This window comes from Chelon labrosus, assembly GCF_963514085.1.
Source record: "Chelon labrosus genome assembly, chromosome: 17".
In the NCBI taxonomy this organism is placed as follows: domain Eukaryota; kingdom Metazoa; phylum Chordata; class Actinopteri; order Mugiliformes; family Mugilidae; genus Chelon; species Chelon labrosus.
This window is the reverse complement of record NC_140350.1, coordinates 8884330-8902319: the sequence shown is the minus strand read 5'-3', so window position 1 is coordinate 8902319 and position 17990 is coordinate 8884330. Positions and strand designations below refer to the sequence as shown.

Genomic DNA, 17990 nt, shown 5'->3' with positions numbered 1-17990 from the left:
AAGTGGCAGGGCCCCTTTGTTTATTGATGTGTATGGACGCCGGTGCTGCGCTAAGTGGAGTCTAAAAAACAATCAACTGCCAGAACTTTCTTGGGCAAAAGGATTTGATTAAAAAAAAATAAAAAATCCCTACAAAACAGGTGCCATAGTTAGCATGACCTCTATTATGGTCTCTTCTCCTATTTTTGTGTCATGAAAGTGCTCGCATTAGAGCTGGTAATGGTGCAATCATCCTCCGTGCAGGTTTTAGACATCAATGAACTCAGTGGTAGTTGCTATGCATATTTATAAAAAGAAAGGAAGAAAAAAATATCCAGAACTTTTATTTTCAGTGTGCAATACATTATACTCATACATTATACCAGCTAACTTACCTGTAATAGAACTACTATTGTCACTGACAGTTTTATGCACTGTGCTCTTGTTTATGCCTTTTATTAAATTATTCTTATTCTAATAACTTTATGAGCACTCTGAATACCCACTAAACATTTCTAAAATGAATCATTTGTAAGCTAGCTCTATCTATTCCTATGTATTCATTACTATTCTGTATCATTCATCAGCTATACCTTGTACTCTTGTTTGTATCATGTTTAGATGCTGCATGTATGCTCTAGTCAGATGTATGTATCTCCTCCTCTCTTCTCTCTCTTTTCCTGTCCCTACCTGGCTGGCCTCAAGCAGATGGGTCCCCACATGTGAGCTAGGTTCTGCTCAAGGTTTCTTCCTGTTGAAAGGAAGTTTTGCACTGCCACCATCACCTCAGTGCTTTGATCTGGGGGTTTCAGGCTTTGAGTTCTGTAAAACGACTTAAGACAATTTATATTTTTTTCAGATTAATTATTTACATTTTTTTTCTTTACTTTTACTCTCAGTGCAGGGAAAACGGAAGCAAGGGTAGACTGAAAAACATATGACACACACCAAAGGTCCTCTTGCAGGGGCAAATCATGGACACCATTAGGCCACATTAAAGCGTTACTTCAATTGCAAACCTGTTTTTCTTCAGCTAGACTACAGTAGCTTCCAAGCTCAACAGGAAGGAGACTCCAGTGGTTACTAGACTAGTGAGTCGGGGAAATAATACTTCAATACTTCAATACATTTTAGGACATCCTGCCCTAAAATCCTGCCCTAAAATGTAGTAGGCCAGGCCATTATCAGCATGTCTTTGCTCTACTCTCTCTCCTAATCCCCAGTCTGTCTTCACGGTCCCTGTCAGAAAACACATTTTAAATTTGATGCATTTGAGTTTGAACTTCTTCCTTTTTGCAGTGATGCTTAATGACACAACTAATCCAGTATAATGTTGTCTTGTAGCCTTGTCATACCGATAGAATCTTACTAGTTTGCAACCTATCATTGTTTTAGGAAGGCAGAGGATCATTATATTGTTGAAAATTTGCATGTTTTAAAGGGAATTCTGGTTTGGGATGCAAGCCGTCGTCTTAAAATAACTTCTTGTTTAGATGTGGATGCAATGTGGCCAATCGCCAAGTTGCCAGTTGTTACAATATATCAATTTGTGTAATCATTGATGGAGGCATAATGAATCTACAATTTTGTAATCTCAACTCACACAGTCTAGGGACAAAACTGCAAATCACATGTGTTTGGATGTTACCCAGAACAGAAAGTCATTGATGCCCAACAGACATTCAGACAGCTGGTGCTGGTGGCAGTACAGGATATATAGCTGATAGTGAGAATCTGTGACCCAGTGGGCATGCACCGTGAGGGCAGCAGGTTTGATTGACGGGGATCATTGAGTTTCAGCGCTGCCAGGAATGTGTCATGAAGGCAGCCTAGTTTTAGTCTTTTCAGCATTTCAGCATTTATTACCTCCACCGACATCTTGTCTGCTTGTTTGACTATTACACAGCAGAACATTTCAGGAAAGACTCAGCAGGTTGATGTGTTTTAGATGGTATCTGGTTGAAAGGAAAAATAATTGGTTCTGGACGATGATAGAACATTTACATATTGTTGACAACTCCTGAAATGTGAAATGTACTTGCTATTCATGTACATTAGGACATGCATGTTTTAGCATATAGTTTTAGCATATAGTATTAGCATATCTTTTAGTTGCCTAAGAGGGGAAACTTTTTTTGGAGAATGAAATTTCTTTCAAACATGAAATCCAAATAGAATGACTCATATTCTGATAAGAACTGAGTGTGGCAAGACCAGGCTAAGGATTTCCAAAAGCCATGGCCCCTTTCTACAGCAGCATGTTTGATGAATATTTAAAGTTTGTCAATTTAATTTCTCAAATTAACAAATTTTTGGTATTACATTGTGTATATTGAGAAAATATTATTTTTTTTCCATTTCATGTATCATTTCACATCTGTTTCTGCTGCAGTGGCATTAATTCAGCTCCAAATGGAGATGCAAAACGTGGCGGATGTGGAGTCATTGCTTTTCAACCTGATGTGCATCGATAATTAGCTCGTCTATATCAGTGATGCGCTGTTCAAACATGACCCTATTAAACCTACCCTGATGTGTTAATTAGCTAGCACAACCTTTGATCTCAGACTGGGGTTGATCCTTTTTAATCAGGGATTAATTATGTCTAAAGACTTGTGATTAACCAGCAGCGAATCTGTCTCATGAAAAGAGGCCTGGAGGGAAAGGAAACCAGACAGGGTGGTTGACTGCACTGTCGGGATCACATATATATGGAGCTGTGGTGTAAATTGGAGGCTGCAGGGCTTGTGCGGAAAACAGCTGACCACATGGATAAGCATGGTTAAGCACGTAGGTGTGCACATACGTACAGTATACAGAATATGTCTTTGCTATCAGCATTTCTTTTTGCAAGCTTTTATATCCACATAAGCTTGCACATCCAGCACTAAACCCGAACCAGCTCGTAAAACCCACCACAGCTGAACATGAATGACTCCTAGTGATGATTAGCACCAGAAGCACTGAAATAATGTTAATGAAACTACTGTGTATGCTTTAATGTTGAATGTTAAACATTTGCAACACCTAATTTAATCTTAAGGGGCCAAATCATAGGCTTCAGGTAATCTCGAATATAGATCACTCACGGCAAAAGTGCAACTTCAACACAATACTAACAGACAACAGGCATAGGCACGACTCTCTTGTGATTTCTGACATGCTGTCAAACTGATCTTAATCCTTCATGCGGTTTCTCTCTGCAGGGATAAACAACTGAAGTGAAACACCGGTACATGCAGTCTGCACACAGAGCAGAGCAACGTCAGTCACTGGAATGGCCATGTGCATTCACTGTAAACATAGGTAAGACCAGGTAACCATGCAAGAAGCTGGCCAAACCATCAGGATCAGTTTGTAGTTCATTGTCTCGCACAAGGACTCTACAGCACGCAGAGTTAATTCTTGGGCAACTGTTTGTGAAAGTGTGTTATTTGTTCTGTGATTTGCAGTTGAAAAACATTACTTCAGCTTAATTGTGTTGGAAACTCTCACCAATATCTTGTAAGAATTACATTACAAGATATTTGGTTCTTTGAAGGTAGAGGCTAGCATACATAAAATCTTGGGGAGAAGTTAATTACAACCCTCGGTTTGCATTGAGCTGAGCGAGACCTAAAATGTTTGGCAAGATCTAAATAAAACTAAAAATTCAACAGCCAGGGGACAAAGTATTTTGAATAATGTATCGGCCCAATTAGTGCCTCTGACTTCTTCTCTATGGCAACAACACCCGAGGCTCGTGGGTACTGTAGTGTGTGCCATGCCGATGTGACAGAAAAACAGAATATCTCAGGAAAAGCGATGAAATAATTGAAACGGGTGGTTATGATACAAACATATAGGGTCAATACATCATCTGGGAGAGTGCAGCGTTTCTTTGGGCAGTGAGATTAAGGATATTGTGGAAAGAAAAAGATTAAAGTCATTCAGAAATCATTTTTTTATACTATCTCTAACGCAGTTGTTTCTTCTTTGGCCCTGGTCCTGGTCCTGGTCATTGTTGAATTGAATCAAACTGAAGTAAACATACTGAATCTATCATGACAACATGTAAACATGGAAGAGATTGCCAGTTTACATTAACTGGTGAATGGGGAAATTAGGAATAAAGGCATGTGTACTACCACTGAAGTATAATAGCCACTATTTGAGAATGTACTACATCCAAGTATAAAGACACTACAGACATTAATAGTTGTGCTTTAAGGTTTAACTGAACCTAAAAAAAGAATAAATTCATGATTTCTGTGCCTGTGTCCACAGCTTCCATGGAGGAAATGGCCTGACCCTTTTATCCAACACTGTAGCCCTGCTCAAATCATTAGCTCAATTGTTCTCTGTAGTACACCAGTATGCTTTCAGTCGAGATAAAGAAGAAAGCTTCGAGCAGTTTTTGACCTATATTCTGTTGTGCAGCAGCCCCAGCAGGCTGAGACTGCTGCTTAACAAAATGCCTCCTTCCTTGTAGTTGGTGCCTTGTAGCTACAGTATGTTCATTTGTTCATTCAAGGGTGTATGGAAATCACATGAAGTGGAGGGTTAGGGTTAACAGTGAATTGACAGTGAATTGGCTGCCCATTCACAGTCAAAATAACGATATACAAAAAGTGAAACGAAAACAGTGACTGGATATGCATATATGAAACAGCCACAGAAATATAACCTGAAAACCATTAAGAAAAAAAGGATCCCCAAATTTCCAAATAGATTTTGTTCTGTGAAATCTAAAAATGGTCACTGGAAAGGCTCAGACGATTCATTGTACAGCTATTTGGTTCTCATGATTGTGCACCAAATCATGTGTAGTGTGCCTTACAGGTAGTGACATGACAGAGGTCTGACCCTGGAGATGCCGAAGAGACGAGACATCGTCGCCATTGTGTTGATCGTGTTGCCTTGGACACTGCTCATCACCGTTTGGCACCAGAGCGCCATCACTCCGCTGCTTGCTACTCGAAAGGGTAAAAAAACTATAAGAACGTGTGTTGGTGTTTTGAGATATAGTAAATATTTGTGTCATAGTTGTATGCAAAAAAGGTGCTTGTGTTGCCCACAGTGTGTATCTATGGCAGTTTAGGCCATGTTGATGGGATCATTAACAAGATCCCATCAGTATACAGACGCTGATTGTAATGCTTTTACCTCTTGGCTAGATCACAGACGTGATGGTCACTCCAACTCCAGGAACACCTTTGCTCTCAAGGACTCCTGCTCCCTTCAAAACCGGGACATTGTGGAGGTGGTGCGCACTGAGTATGTCTACAGCCGGCCTCCGCCTTGGTCCGACATCCTGCCCACCATCCACGTCATCACGCCCACCTACAGCCGCCCAGTGCAGAAGGCAGAGCTGACACGCCTGGCCAACACGTTGCTGCACGTGTCCAACCTGCACTGGATCCTGGTAGAGGACTCTCAGAGGAGGACCACGCTGGTTACCCGTCTCCTCCAGGACACAGGGCTCAACTACACCCACCTCAACGTGGAGACTCCAAGGAACTATAAGGTGCGTGGAGACACGCGTGACCCCAGAATACCACGGGGCACCATACAGAGGAACCTGGCTCTGCGATGGCTACGGGAGACCTTCAACGTAAACAACAGCCAACCTGGGATTGTCTACTTTGCAGATGATGACAACACATACAGCCTGGAGCTGTTTGAGGAGGTGAGGAGATATATTTCAAGTCAAAAACAAAAGTTCCTCCTCCTGTCTCCTGCCATATTTTTTGACAAATCTTACTTATATTGTATGTGTCTTTTGCTAAAAACTTTTTTGTATCAGGACCAAGACACCTCCTTTCTGAGTTCCAGACAGTGAATTCATTAAACATGAGTTACACCATAGGCCCACCATACTTACTCTGTCTGTCCCAGTCACTACAATTGCTCTCCTCCTCAGCTCTGGCTATCATTGTTGGTGCATTGCTGTTGGTGCACCAGCAGTGATGTCCCTCCAGACACCAAATGTAAATATAGTTATACTGAGAAACACAGAGAGATTTACCCAAGGTAACTCACCCCTGTGTGATCTCATTCTGCAGGGATTTGATTATACAGCAACTGACATTCATATGTAATAGTCTTCAAAATGTCTCTCAGTGATTTTCATCTCTGTTCCTGTTTTCCACTTGTAGATGCGTTCCACGAAAAAAGTGTCAGTGTGGCCAGTGGCCTTTGTGGGTGGCCTGCGGTATGAGTCCCCCAAAGTAAACACCCTGGGCAAGGTGTATGGCTGGAAGACTGTTTTTGACCCACACCGGCCCTTTGCCATCGACATGGCTGGGTTTGCAGTGAACCTGCGTCTGATTCTGTCCAAACCACAGGCTTATTTCAAGTTACGTGGAGTGAAGGGAGGATATCAGGAGAGCAGCTTATTAAAGGAACTCGTCACTCTCGGTGACTTGGAGCCTAAAGCTGCAAACTGCACTAAGGTAAAGTAATTGTTGTAAACCCCTGATGAGTTTGCAGTAAAACAAGCTGCAGCTATAAGTTCTGGTTGTGTGAGTAGTTGAGTGTTTTGTCACAACAGCTTGTTCTTAAGGCCGGTAAACTGCCAGCTCACAGCCAACCCGTAGCTCATTTAAAATGCAATGTCCTCCTGTTCTCCCTCCAGACACTGTGTGGCATGGTATGATGCTGCATATTACTGCTGCACGGCATCCTGAGCCAAAATGTCTCTGTTAGTGTCTCATCGTGCTGACTGTGTTTCTGCTCATCCACGCCTTTCTCCTTACCCGCAGGTATTAGTATGGCACACACGGACGGAGAAGCCTGTGCTGGTAAATGAGGGCAAGAAAGGATTTACAGACTCTAACGTAGAGATATGACATACTTCATCTGACACAGGTAATGGCAGAGATTTAGAAATGCAAATGACTGCATTTCCACGCAGTGATTACTTTGAGGGATGGGCCAAAGGGGACGCATCTTATTAGTTCTTCATGTTCAGCTTGTACTAGATGAGTTTCTTGCCGAAAGCTTAGGTGTAGTTCTCTTTGCATATTACTTCTTCTGATCGCGGATACAGTATTTGTATGTACATTAAGACACAGGCCTGTGCACACACACTTAAAGATTATTTGTCCTGGTTTGATTGGACTACAGTTTTAAACCCCAACTCACAATAAAAGTATTTGTTATGAACCCACAACATAGAGTAAACATACAGACATGGTCCTTTTTTATATATATAGGTGTGCCTGTGGGTATTCTTACAGCGAGTGTCCAGATGTATTTTACCCAAAGGGGACATCACAAGGTGTCTTAGATGTCACAGCTTAATCCCTGAAGCATTATCTGAGCTCTCTTTGTGTGTGTCCCACTTCCAAAGCATATTTGTGTCTCCCAGAAGATTTTCTGCAGCCTCTCTTTGGGTGGTAAAACAGTAGGGCCATCATCTACTACGTCATCGCCTCCGCTGTGCTGTTATAGTGATGGGGTCGCCTTTAAAAAATATGTAGAATTTTGCTAGAGGCTGCGCTGGAAAGCAGATACTCTTTTCTATAAGCAGCTTTCTGATAGAGACATATGACTTCCTCTTTCCAGTGGGTAATCCTTGTCGAAGAACAATCTTTTCCCTTTCAGGTGAAATTCTTACGTTCTCCCTGTCATTTAGCTTTGGCGATCCATTGCTTCATCTCTTCCACCCATTGTTCCACTTCCTCCTCTATATTGTGATATATGTGATATTGTCTAACCAGTGACTGATGGTTTCCATAAAGTTTGCAAGATAATTTTCACTTCTGGAAAAATGTCCTGTAATATTGTTTAGCGCAATCTCAGCGTGGCATAGAAGCTAGCTTACAGGGTGTCCCAGGGCTAATGTTTATCAGCGTTGTCATTGTCCGCATCTTTTTACGATGTTTGTCTTACATTTTTCTTGAGTCTCTGAGATAATTTGCCTCTAGCTTTTCATTTCTTTCTCCTCAGTGTATGTTTTTTAACTTTAAAGCACAAAGAACCAAGTGTTTGGGAGGTCACACTCTACACTTCCAGTCAGTATGGTGTCTTTTTAGCCAAGCTAACTGTGTGCCTTTACAATGCTGTTGACTCAACTTACGGTAAAGGTGGTAAAGGTATCATTTACTTGACTAAAATATGATATTGTTACAAACTTTTATAATCTTCACATATAAATGTGACTATTTGTGACTGGGGCATCTGTGGCTCAGTAGGTAAGAGCGTGTTGTCCATGAATCAGTTACCTGGTACACTGACCATATGCCGAAGTATCCTTTGCAAGACGCTGAACCCCGAGTTTCTCCCAGTGCTTGGCACTGGTGCATTAATGTGTGTGTGCTTGTTTGAACAAGTGGGTGGATGAGTCATTGTGACTGTGAGGAGTACCAATAGCTAGAAAAGCGCTATATAAATACTAGACCATTTGGTTGGACCAACAGACCAATGTGGTGAAAACAGGGAAAGTCAGAGAAATCTGAGTTCCTAGTTGTGATTGTGACTTATGGAAGTTAACATGAACTTAACATGAGCTACTGCCGAGTTGGAAACTCACAGTTGTAGCTACTTATATTTATTAAGTGTAAACTTGTTGTTTCAGGGGAGGAATTTCTCTACGTTATTCTTCCTGGATTCAAACCAACCTCAGAACTCCGAAAAGCAACAGCCATGGCCAAAAATATAATCACAGCAGAGTAGCTGTGCTTCATCACAGCTTAATCCCTGACCATCCCAGGAGGCAGCATGAAGCCAAGTGCCAGCCACAGGCCATCAAAGCACAAACTGCACACAAAAAACAAGGCAACCCCGTTCCGCTCGGAGCGCTGGCCGGCGCTGGCAGGAGTGGCCAGAAGGAGCTTACCCGCTCAGGTCTCCTCGGAGAGTTGAGACAAATGATGTTGCGCTTAAACTTCAGGAAGAGGTGGAAAAGCAAGCAATAATGAGTCCTCTCAGCACAGACAACACCAGCCAACCGTCCAATCAGCATTAAATAGGGCCCTTTTGTTCCAAAGCTAGCTGGCTGTCGGGTACAGGGCTGCACAGAGGAATACAAGATGTCCTTGTTTGAAATGAGTCAGCACTGACTGACAGATCGCAGTGATGGGATCTGAGCCCTCCCCACTCGTACTGTACAACACTGAGCTATTTAGATAGCACCCTGAACCCAGCACTAATTAGGAATCCTGTTACTCCTCAACACAATTTCAGACATGTTCAACAGTCTCACAGACACAAACACACTGGAGCAGAGATTTATTACAGTGTAACAGCAACGTCCTTTCTCACACTCTTGTACAACAAGCTCCTGTTTATTCCTCAAATACTGTCACACTACTGTTACAGTCCACTCATATTAAAGGGAGGGTTCAGTATTGTGGACTGTCAATTTCACTGGCTGCTTGATAAACTAAGCTACAGATCGAACATTGCACTGGAGGAACTTAGCCGTTATTTATTATTTCAGAGTAACTGGCATCATTTACTTGGTAGTTGTAAACTGTACTTGTGAGAGTCAATGGAATATGAAGCCATTACTCTAAATATGGGATGTGTATCCTTTCAGATAGCTGTATTACACATTCTAATTATCCCCACCTTGGAAGGGTGGCTGGCAAGTGATCGGTAGCACCACTTTTAAATGCAAATGTTCTCTCACCCTCTGGCTTTAACAGCTCGGTTTGTTATCAGCTGGACAGGTATTTGAAACCTTAAACATTCACTCTGAGATAAGGGTCTCATGTTGCTACAATGCTGCTTGGGTTTCATTTGAAAGCTGTTCACATAACTTCTGCCTCAACTCATATTGTCCCATGAAACAGTTTTCTGTTTTTTTTTTTTTTTTTTACAGGCCTGAGATCATTTCAATTACTGCTATGTGACACATTCTCCAGAATATTCACACAAGCAATACAACTGTAACAATATGTAATAACTGCCATCCCCAAAACAGAAATCATTTTTCTAACTGGAAATTCACGGGTAAGAAGATGTGCTTGGAAATTCTGTTCCATGTGTAATAATTCATTGTGATTTAAGGTACTGTATGTACATAGATATAAACTGCTCCCATACAATCATGACTCTGTCTTTGATTGATAGCTGATGTATGTGTACTGCATGTAGAATATATTGTACTAGGTCATATCAGACAATGACCATGGTATCACTGATACTCCTGAGTTTGAGTTTGACCTGATGTGATAAGCACTTTGCCCAAAAAGGCACATTTTTTACACAACAAAACAATTTCCATGCAGGTGATGGTGGCGGTCACTGGATGTCTGCTGCCATGCCAAGATCAGGTGTATCCTCAAAGTAGACCTTGTAGTCTCCCTCTTGCTCCTCAAACACAATGACCTTTTGATTTAAAGAGAAGCTATTGAAACAGATAGATATTTAAGACTTGATTCTGACTTGTTAAAGTTTTCACAAGCTGCGAATGATCACAATCATCTAATATCATTAAAATGCAAAGAAAAAACTTGTTTAACTTAGAAACACGAAGAAGAAACTAACCTGGACCATAGGTAGCAAAATCAACCTCCGCCTATAAAGCCCACTTATTAACATACACCGATCAGGCATAACATTATGACCACCTTACTAATATTTTCTAGGTCTTCATTGTGCCTCCACAACAGTTGTGACTCATCAGAGAATGGACATGGGTCTTCTGAGGATGTCCTGTGGTGTCTGGCTACAGAATGTTGTTAGTGGGGGACTTTGGGTCCTTTGGGGCTCTATGGATCATCTAGTGAATTTGGAGGCCAGGTCAACACCTTGTGCGGTTTTCATGTTTGTTTGTTTTTTTTTTTTGTTTTTTTTTGTTGTTCCTAAACCTTTTTTGTGTGTGTGTCTATGTCAGGCTGCATCCTGCTGGGGATGGCTGCTGTCGTCAAGGAGTGTCATTGCTATGGGGTGGGGGTGCCTGGTCTGGTCTAGGTGGGTGGTACATGTCTAAGTAACATCCACACTAATGCCAGGTCCAAAAGTTTCCCAGTAGAACAAGATAGTCAATGTTATTCACTTCTCCTGACAGTGATCATAATGTTATGACTGATCGGTGTATCTCTCTTGTTTAAACTGTACAAAAAGCATTAGCGATGCTAGGCCAAGCTAACTGTCATGTAGTCTCAAGACATGACAATGGCATCAGTCTTCTCTGGGAAAGACACCAAATAAGCATGTTTCCCATTATATCAAACTATTTCACTAGTGAGGGCTGGGTTTGTGCACAGCTGTACCTGGTTGATTCCACTATTGAGAAAGGGACCAGGGAGGTATAACGTCTGCTGGGGGCCAATAGACCAGTAGCGGCCCAGATTCAGACCATTGATGAACACAACACCTTTCTCCCAGCCCTGTGGACAGCAAAGCATGGACACATTAAAATATCTAAATAAGAGTATGTACAAATACTTACTGAAAAAATCATACAGACAAGCAGACAATTGATCCTCTTGAAACTTTTTGAATGTATCGAATCCCCCCCTCATGACATTTCATTTGGATTTAGCCCTTTAGAAGATTTGCTTGTATGCGTATAATCATAATCCAACATAAAGATGCATATCTGGTATAAAGTCAGCTTCAGGACGAATGGCCTCGTGTTATGTTCAGGCACTGTTCGGTATAATGCAGAATTCATTGCTAAAACAACAAATGTGATGCCTAATCATCATCCTGATTGCTTAGACATGTCTTCTGTTACTGTGGCAACAAACAAATCTGTCTTTGATTAATCTGTCCAGAACACATTATTCTAAAAGGTCTAGTCTAGTCTTTGCCTCTATGTTCTTGGCAAACCGTGTGCTTTGCTCCTGTAATGCAGGTCAGATTTGTGCAATATCTTTCTGATTGTAGTTACGGCTCTTCAATGGAGCTATCTGCAGATGGTGTGATAACATTTTGGGGTCTTGGACACATCCTTTTGCATCATACCGTCTGCTCTTGGGATGATTTTGCTGTAGCAGGAGCTGAAATCTACGACCGCTTTCATTTTTTTTTTTCTTTTTTTTTACTCTGGAATGATTTATTTGAAATAAATTGGAGATATTTTTACATCCTGTGCCAGACTCTTTGGTGTTCACAACTTTTTTAATGAAGGTTTTAGAGAGTTTTTAAATCTTGGCAAAATAACACCACACGCTTGAATAGCAAAGAGAAAAGCAGAGCCTAGACAGCAGAGCTTCTCATCATTTGTGCCAATTTCATGGATTTCAATGTGGAATAAATGTAGGGGTGCAATTCTAATTCTGTGCGATTTAACTGTTTTCCATTTACGTACATTGTGAAAATATCAGCTAAATGTCAATGTATGTGTTTGTCATCATTTCAAAGAGGATCAAGCGTTTGTTTGTTCAAATGTGCTGGAAGAAGTCAGGAATTTCTAGAGGTTGTGCTTTTTTTCACATGACTGTATGTTTCATTATACTTACTGGCAGCTTCACAAATGTGTCACTTGGATACCCATAAGCAAACAGCCTCCCCATGTAAAATCCAGGGAACCTGGGAGTTTCAGTGAGCGTTTTCCATGGTGCCTGATAAAGACTGAAATAAGGCTACTTCAAACACACTGTTACAGACAACTGAAAGTGATATGCAACACATTAGATTCAATAAGGTGTACAAACCTATCAATAAAGCTGGGTTTCATATCCAGGCTGTATATTGTAAAATCCCGCAAGGGGATATTGTTTAATAAAATGTCTCCCACTAGCCCTGCAAGAACACAAATCAAAATTGACTTGTGCACTACCCACAGAGTGCTTGCATGATTTAATAGCAGGCATTGCAATGAACTGCGAGTTTTCCTGTCGATCACCTTTATGTTGTTTGTCAAGGTCCCTTCCCTGGTGAACTCGTCCACAGTTCTCCACCAATAAACTCAAGGTACGCCGTCCCTGCAGGGATCGATCACTTTTATGTCTTTTTAAGGCCTCAACAGTCAACACCTCAGCAGCCATCACAACCAATAAAGCATTTGCCGTCATTGCTCTGCTTGATGCCATACCTTACCATCAGGAACTGCCAGCTCCAGGCTCTTGCGCTTGAAAAGGCCAATGTAACTTCTGTCTACAAACACCTGGGGCGATAAAAAACACTGTCAAATATCTGCATTATGGGTGCAAAACGCATTCAACTTGCCTTGAATGCAATATCCCAATGGTTTCAGTTAAACTCCAGTATAATGTTACAGCCAGAACGAGGAGGAATTTAGCTTATCTTAGCGCAAAGACTGGAAACCAAAGGACACAGCCACTCTAACTCTGTAAAACTCTGTATTTTTAAAAAGAACTTCCATATAAACACCTCCTATTACCAAACCTTTATTTGAACCCTCATAATGACAAGAACCCAGGTGGCAGGAAACCTGTCAGCACACGAATAAACACGCATACTTGTCCTTACATTTTGGTTTTTGTGTGGATGATAAAAACAAAACATAGCATAGTAATTAGTTAGTTTTGAAGTTGGTGGACTTTTGTTTTAAAAACTAGGCTAGTTGCTCCAGTTTCAGTTTTTATGCCAAGTTAAGCTGTCTCCTAAGAGTGGTATCAGTCTTCTAACTTTCAGCAGGACAGCATAGTTCACCGGTTGTCTTTTTTGGTGAAATCATGCCTTCATTAAAAACAAAAAACGACTCACCAGGGCACGGTCTCGGACATTGTCAAAGGACTTCAACAATCCCCCACAAGTGATGGTAGTCTCATACAGAGTGTATCCATAGGACTGGCCATTCTTGTTGTTCACAGGTAGGTTCTCCATGTTTATCGGCTCGGCTGACTTAAACGGCTGCAGAGAAAGCATAAACACTGAAAAGCAAGTGTCTTTTCATTACATATATATATATATATGATAATCGTACTAAAAACATACCCCTTCAGTGAAGCTTAAAGCATCCCACAAAGACAGGTGCTGGTACATGATAGCTGGCTCATAAGCCTCCCTATAATGCAAGGCTGGCATGTCAGGAAGATCTTCTCCTGCTGCACAGAGACGACAAAGTCAATTATACACAGAGGTCGGTCACAGATCTATTCACATACTATATTCATATGTTTAACTTACGGCTGTATCGAGAAAGTAAATCCTTAAGAAGGTGGTACTTTGGAGTGTATTCCCCAGCTTCAGACAAGGGTGCGTCGTAATCTGCGGAGCGTCACACCATGAGATTAACTGTCATGTGCTGCCACCTGCTGGGTGTTTAAGTCAATGCTGTTCTTTAAAAAAGTTCTCCAGCACTGACATGCCAGTGCTTCACCATTCAAGCCAAATCTTTTTGAATTTTCATCAAAGTCAACACTGGTGCACACAACACAGAGGAACCAACCATAGCTGGGGACTAAAGCTCTGTAGGAAGGATCAGCCAGTGCTCCACTCATGAAACCAAAGCTGGATCCCCCGTGGAACATGTACAGGTTGACAGACATGCCTCTCCTCAGAATTTCCCTCACGGTGGACACCATATCTGACGAGAAGTTAAACATTTTCATAAAATGTAAAAGTTAGAGTGCCTGGATATTACTGCAACTGAGAAATCACGAGCCTGGTATTTTTGATTTAAATGTAAACTTAGATATTTGCTTTTTAGACCCAGGTACTTTCAGTCCTTTGTACTACAGCAGCTTACTGATACCTTTTTACCTTTACCATTAATGTCAAGTCACTTTACGTTGCGGTGACACGCTTTAGATGTTTTTTGCATGAAGAACGCAACTACATGCCAATGGAAATGCAAATGTAAAAGTCAGGGTTGTTCTTAATTTGAATGTGTCACTCAACCATCTGGTAAATACTGTAGGTCGGCCAAGGGTCAGAAATGTTAGAAATAGTTCTGCTTCTGTCTAGAACTGGGTTTTATCTGGATGTGTTTTTGAGGATGATGAAGAACAATATTTATGGGTTCAGCTACTCACATTAAATCAAGAAATACTGGGAAAAGGGATAACCTTTTCAGGAAGAAAGAATCAGAACTACATCAGAACAACACTCTAAAACAACCACTTTAGACCTTCGAAACAAGAGAAGAGTTTTTCATAATCAGGTCCTTTTAACTGAAATGGGTGGTTGAATAGCGCAAGCCGTTGTCATAGTTGAGTGTTTTCATACTATGTAAAAAAATAAATAAAAATAAGAACCTTTGGAGCCTCATAAAAAGTACTACTTGGGCTTCACTTCAAAAACCTATTTCTGATTATATTTCAACCAAAGCAACAACTTTAACACAAAATGTATTAATATTTTTCATTAATATTAATGAAATTGGAATTTCCCTTGAGCCATCACTGTATCCAGGGACAACGAATGTTAATTAAACATAGGATTTGGGAATGAATAGATAGGTGTCAGTTAATTTATCTATAAGCCACTGATAACAAAGAGAAACCTTCATACCCTCTGGGGGCAGCACCTGATGGAGGTCCCCCCACACATCATACCCCCCAGTCCAGTAGTCCATCACCATTGCAGGGCTGTTGGGCTGAAAACCAGAGCAGAAAATGTCCTTAGCTATGCATATTGGGGTTGCAGTGCTATTTGTTGTCTTATATAGCCAGAGTCAGGTGTGTGTATGGATATTTTCTGTGGGTTCTCATTCTCAACCAAAGAAAAGGGGAAAAAAAGACTTCAGTTGCCCTTTCTAGTCAACAGTTTTTGATACTACACACCTGCCCTAAGAACATTTGTGTGTCTGCATGCATCATTGGAGTTTATGGTATCTATGAGCAGCTGTTCTAAAAGCACAGCTCATGTCCATGGGGAAAGGTTGCGGGAAGGTAGGACACACACACCTGAATGGCATGCAAATCCTGGATGTCTCTCTGATTTAGCCTCTGCAGCTTCACTGACCTGATGGCTACAAGACAGGAGATCACGGGTTAAACTGTGATTATGTGCGCGAGTGGGTGTGTGCATTGATATAATACTGTACCTCCGCTGACGCCCCCGGACTTTAATGTGTTGTGCTTGTCTGCCGTCAGCAAGAGCTCGCTGATCCCTCTGGACTGTAAAGCCTTTCAAAAGAGTGAAACAGTGTCACAACAGAAGAAGTGAAAATCATAAGGCCTTTCCATTACATCCGTATTGGTATCTGTCCGTACACATCTGCAGGCATTTTAATGAAGCAAGGCTATCCCTTTACCTCTTTAATGAACACCATGTAGCTTTGATCCTTTGCAAAAGATCCATACTCGTTTTCAACCTGCACAGCAATGATAGGACCGCCTTTCTTGAACTGAAAAACACAAAAAATAATTTTATTGTAAGGATGAAAAGCTGAATAAACTGGAGCGGCGACAGACTTGTGTCCAGTTCTGCTGATGGAAAGTGACCTGAAGCGGAACCACTTTTGGTATAAGTTTGTCAAAAAAAGTGTTGACAGCCTGAGTGAAGCCTGGGTAAGTCGTCCTCAGTCTCATACTGCCGTCTTGGAGGAGCCAGCTGCACAGAGACAGAAAACAAGATGCTTAGTTATGGCTGGAGGCAAAGAGCTTCAAGAACAAAGGTCTAAAGTACTGGACAAATCTTCACACAGTGGGTATGTGTTCCCTCACAGCAAAAACTGGCTGCCCTCAACAAAAAAAGCCACTTTTGTGCTTTTGGGTTAAATTCACATACACACTTCATTTCATTCCTCAGAACAAGCATTGAACATTGGAGTTAAAACCACATCCTTTCTCATACATCTACAGAAATCAGGACTTCTAATGTTGTTCTATACATTAATTCCAGCGCTACCTTGGCAGTCCTCCTAGGTCCAGCTCAGAGGAAATGTAGGGCCCCGGACGTAAAATCACCCACAGTCCCAACTCTGCTGCGAGACCAATGTAGGCTCTGAAACCCAGACGCAAAAACACAAAGTGTGAAAAGCGCCTGGCAACAACAGCGGCAGGCTGAGGCGTCGGATCCCTGTTCACTTATCGCCGCTGCGTGGTTAATTGCTTGATAAGTTGCTGTTGTTATGGAGATGCCGCTGTTGTCAGGTGGGACTCTGCCTCTTGTTTCTCCCCTGAGAACTGGGGCTCATATGATGAGAAGAAAAGGAGAGTATTCCCAACACACCATAGAGCAGGTAATGATGTTAAAACAGTTAGAGAGATGGAACAAGGGGCTAAATGAGACAGAACTTTTCCTTACTCTAAATCCAGTTGTGTGTGGAAGTTAAAAACCCCTCTCTCCGGCTGGTGCAGGTTCCACGGCACATATCTGCAAAGATACAAGATGCTCTCAGTCAACATTCAACTGGTGACCAGGCTTGTGACACAAAACACAACTGTAGTCGTCCTACGTAGTGAGGGTGTTGATGCCGCAGGCCTTCATCTTCATCAAGCGGTCCCTCCAGTAGGCCCTGGGCACTCGGAAATAGTGTACGGATCCCCCTAGGATGCGGAAGGGCTCCCCCGCCAGGGTGAACTGGGACGTGTTAGGGCTCAGGCCCACCTTCCTGCTCATCCTCCGCCCCCTCGGGCCCGGCACGCTGGAAGAGACGTGGATTGTTTATGTCACATTCACATAATTGGGCACACAGGCTATTGTGCTAGAACCGACCACATGACATGACTGAAAGGAATTTGCAGACATCTTGACCGGCAAAACTCAGTCACACAGGAGTAGGAACACATCATAATTTAGAAGCAGGGTAGAATTGAATTCAAAATCAAAACTTGTAAATAGATTTATATTTCTCTACATCATCTATTATTCTGTACTTTAAATTATTCACTACACTGTGGCGCATTACATTTTATGAACTATAGTGACACATATGGTAATACAGAGAAATTGCTGCACTTTATTGATTCTGTGACACCACTGTAATATTACTATAGATATAGCATAGTGTGTCTATGCATAAACTTGCAGTAATGTACTGTATTAAGCACAAGCAACCTCTAATCAGCTCCAACTGAAACACATTAAACAATATAGTGAGAACACATCTTACCTAAGATATCTGTACATGGCGAAGACAACAATGCACAGGCAAATGAGAGTATATTTCCTTTTGTGCACATTTCTTATCCTCAGGACAACCATCTGTGGTGAGTAAA

The 17990-nt window shown here is 41.6% G+C and overlaps 2 protein-coding genes across 3 annotated transcripts; one reads left to right on the top strand and one right to left on the bottom strand.

Moving 5' to 3' along the window:
• The first annotated feature begins 2239 nt into the window (after window positions 1-2239).
• Window positions 2240-7177, top strand: b3gat1b (beta-1,3-glucuronyltransferase 1 (glucuronosyltransferase P) b). Of its 2 annotated transcripts, XM_084565469.1 has the most exons (5): window positions 2240-3285; window positions 4801-4943; window positions 5136-5647; window positions 6117-6413; window positions 6723-7177. In XM_084565469.1, exons 2-5 carry the CDS (start codon window positions 4832-4834, stop codon window positions 6807-6809), a joined length of 1008 nt encoding a protein of 335 aa, XP_084421595.1. In that variant the 5' UTR covers window positions 2240-3285; window positions 4801-4831; the 3' UTR covers window positions 6810-7177. The 2 variants fall into 2 exon arrangements, with proteins under 2 accessions (XP_084421595.1, XP_084421594.1); XM_084565468.1 differs by lacking the exon at window positions 2240-3285 and having other exon boundaries at window positions 4671-4985.
• Window positions 7178-8823: 1646 nt separating this feature from the next.
• On the bottom strand, window positions 8824-17976 carry LOC311502226 (beta-galactosidase-1-like protein 2; the record flags this gene model as incomplete). Its single annotated transcript, XM_084564352.1, has 19 exons — window positions 8824-10296; window positions 11184-11300; window positions 12378-12489; window positions 12573-12660; window positions 12764-12842; window positions 12953-13024; window positions 13588-13734; window positions 13819-13928; window positions 14011-14091; window positions 14273-14410; window positions 15337-15421; window positions 15732-15796; window positions 15872-15953; window positions 16082-16174; window positions 16272-16380; window positions 16678-16773; window positions 17077-17145; window positions 17228-17416; window positions 17885-17976. The coding sequence occupies 19 exons, from the start codon at window positions 17974-17976 to the stop codon at window positions 10210-10212; spliced, it is 1911 nt and encodes a 636-aa protein (XP_084420478.1). The 3' UTR covers window positions 8824-10209.
• Window positions 17977-17990: the final 14 nt, after the last annotated feature.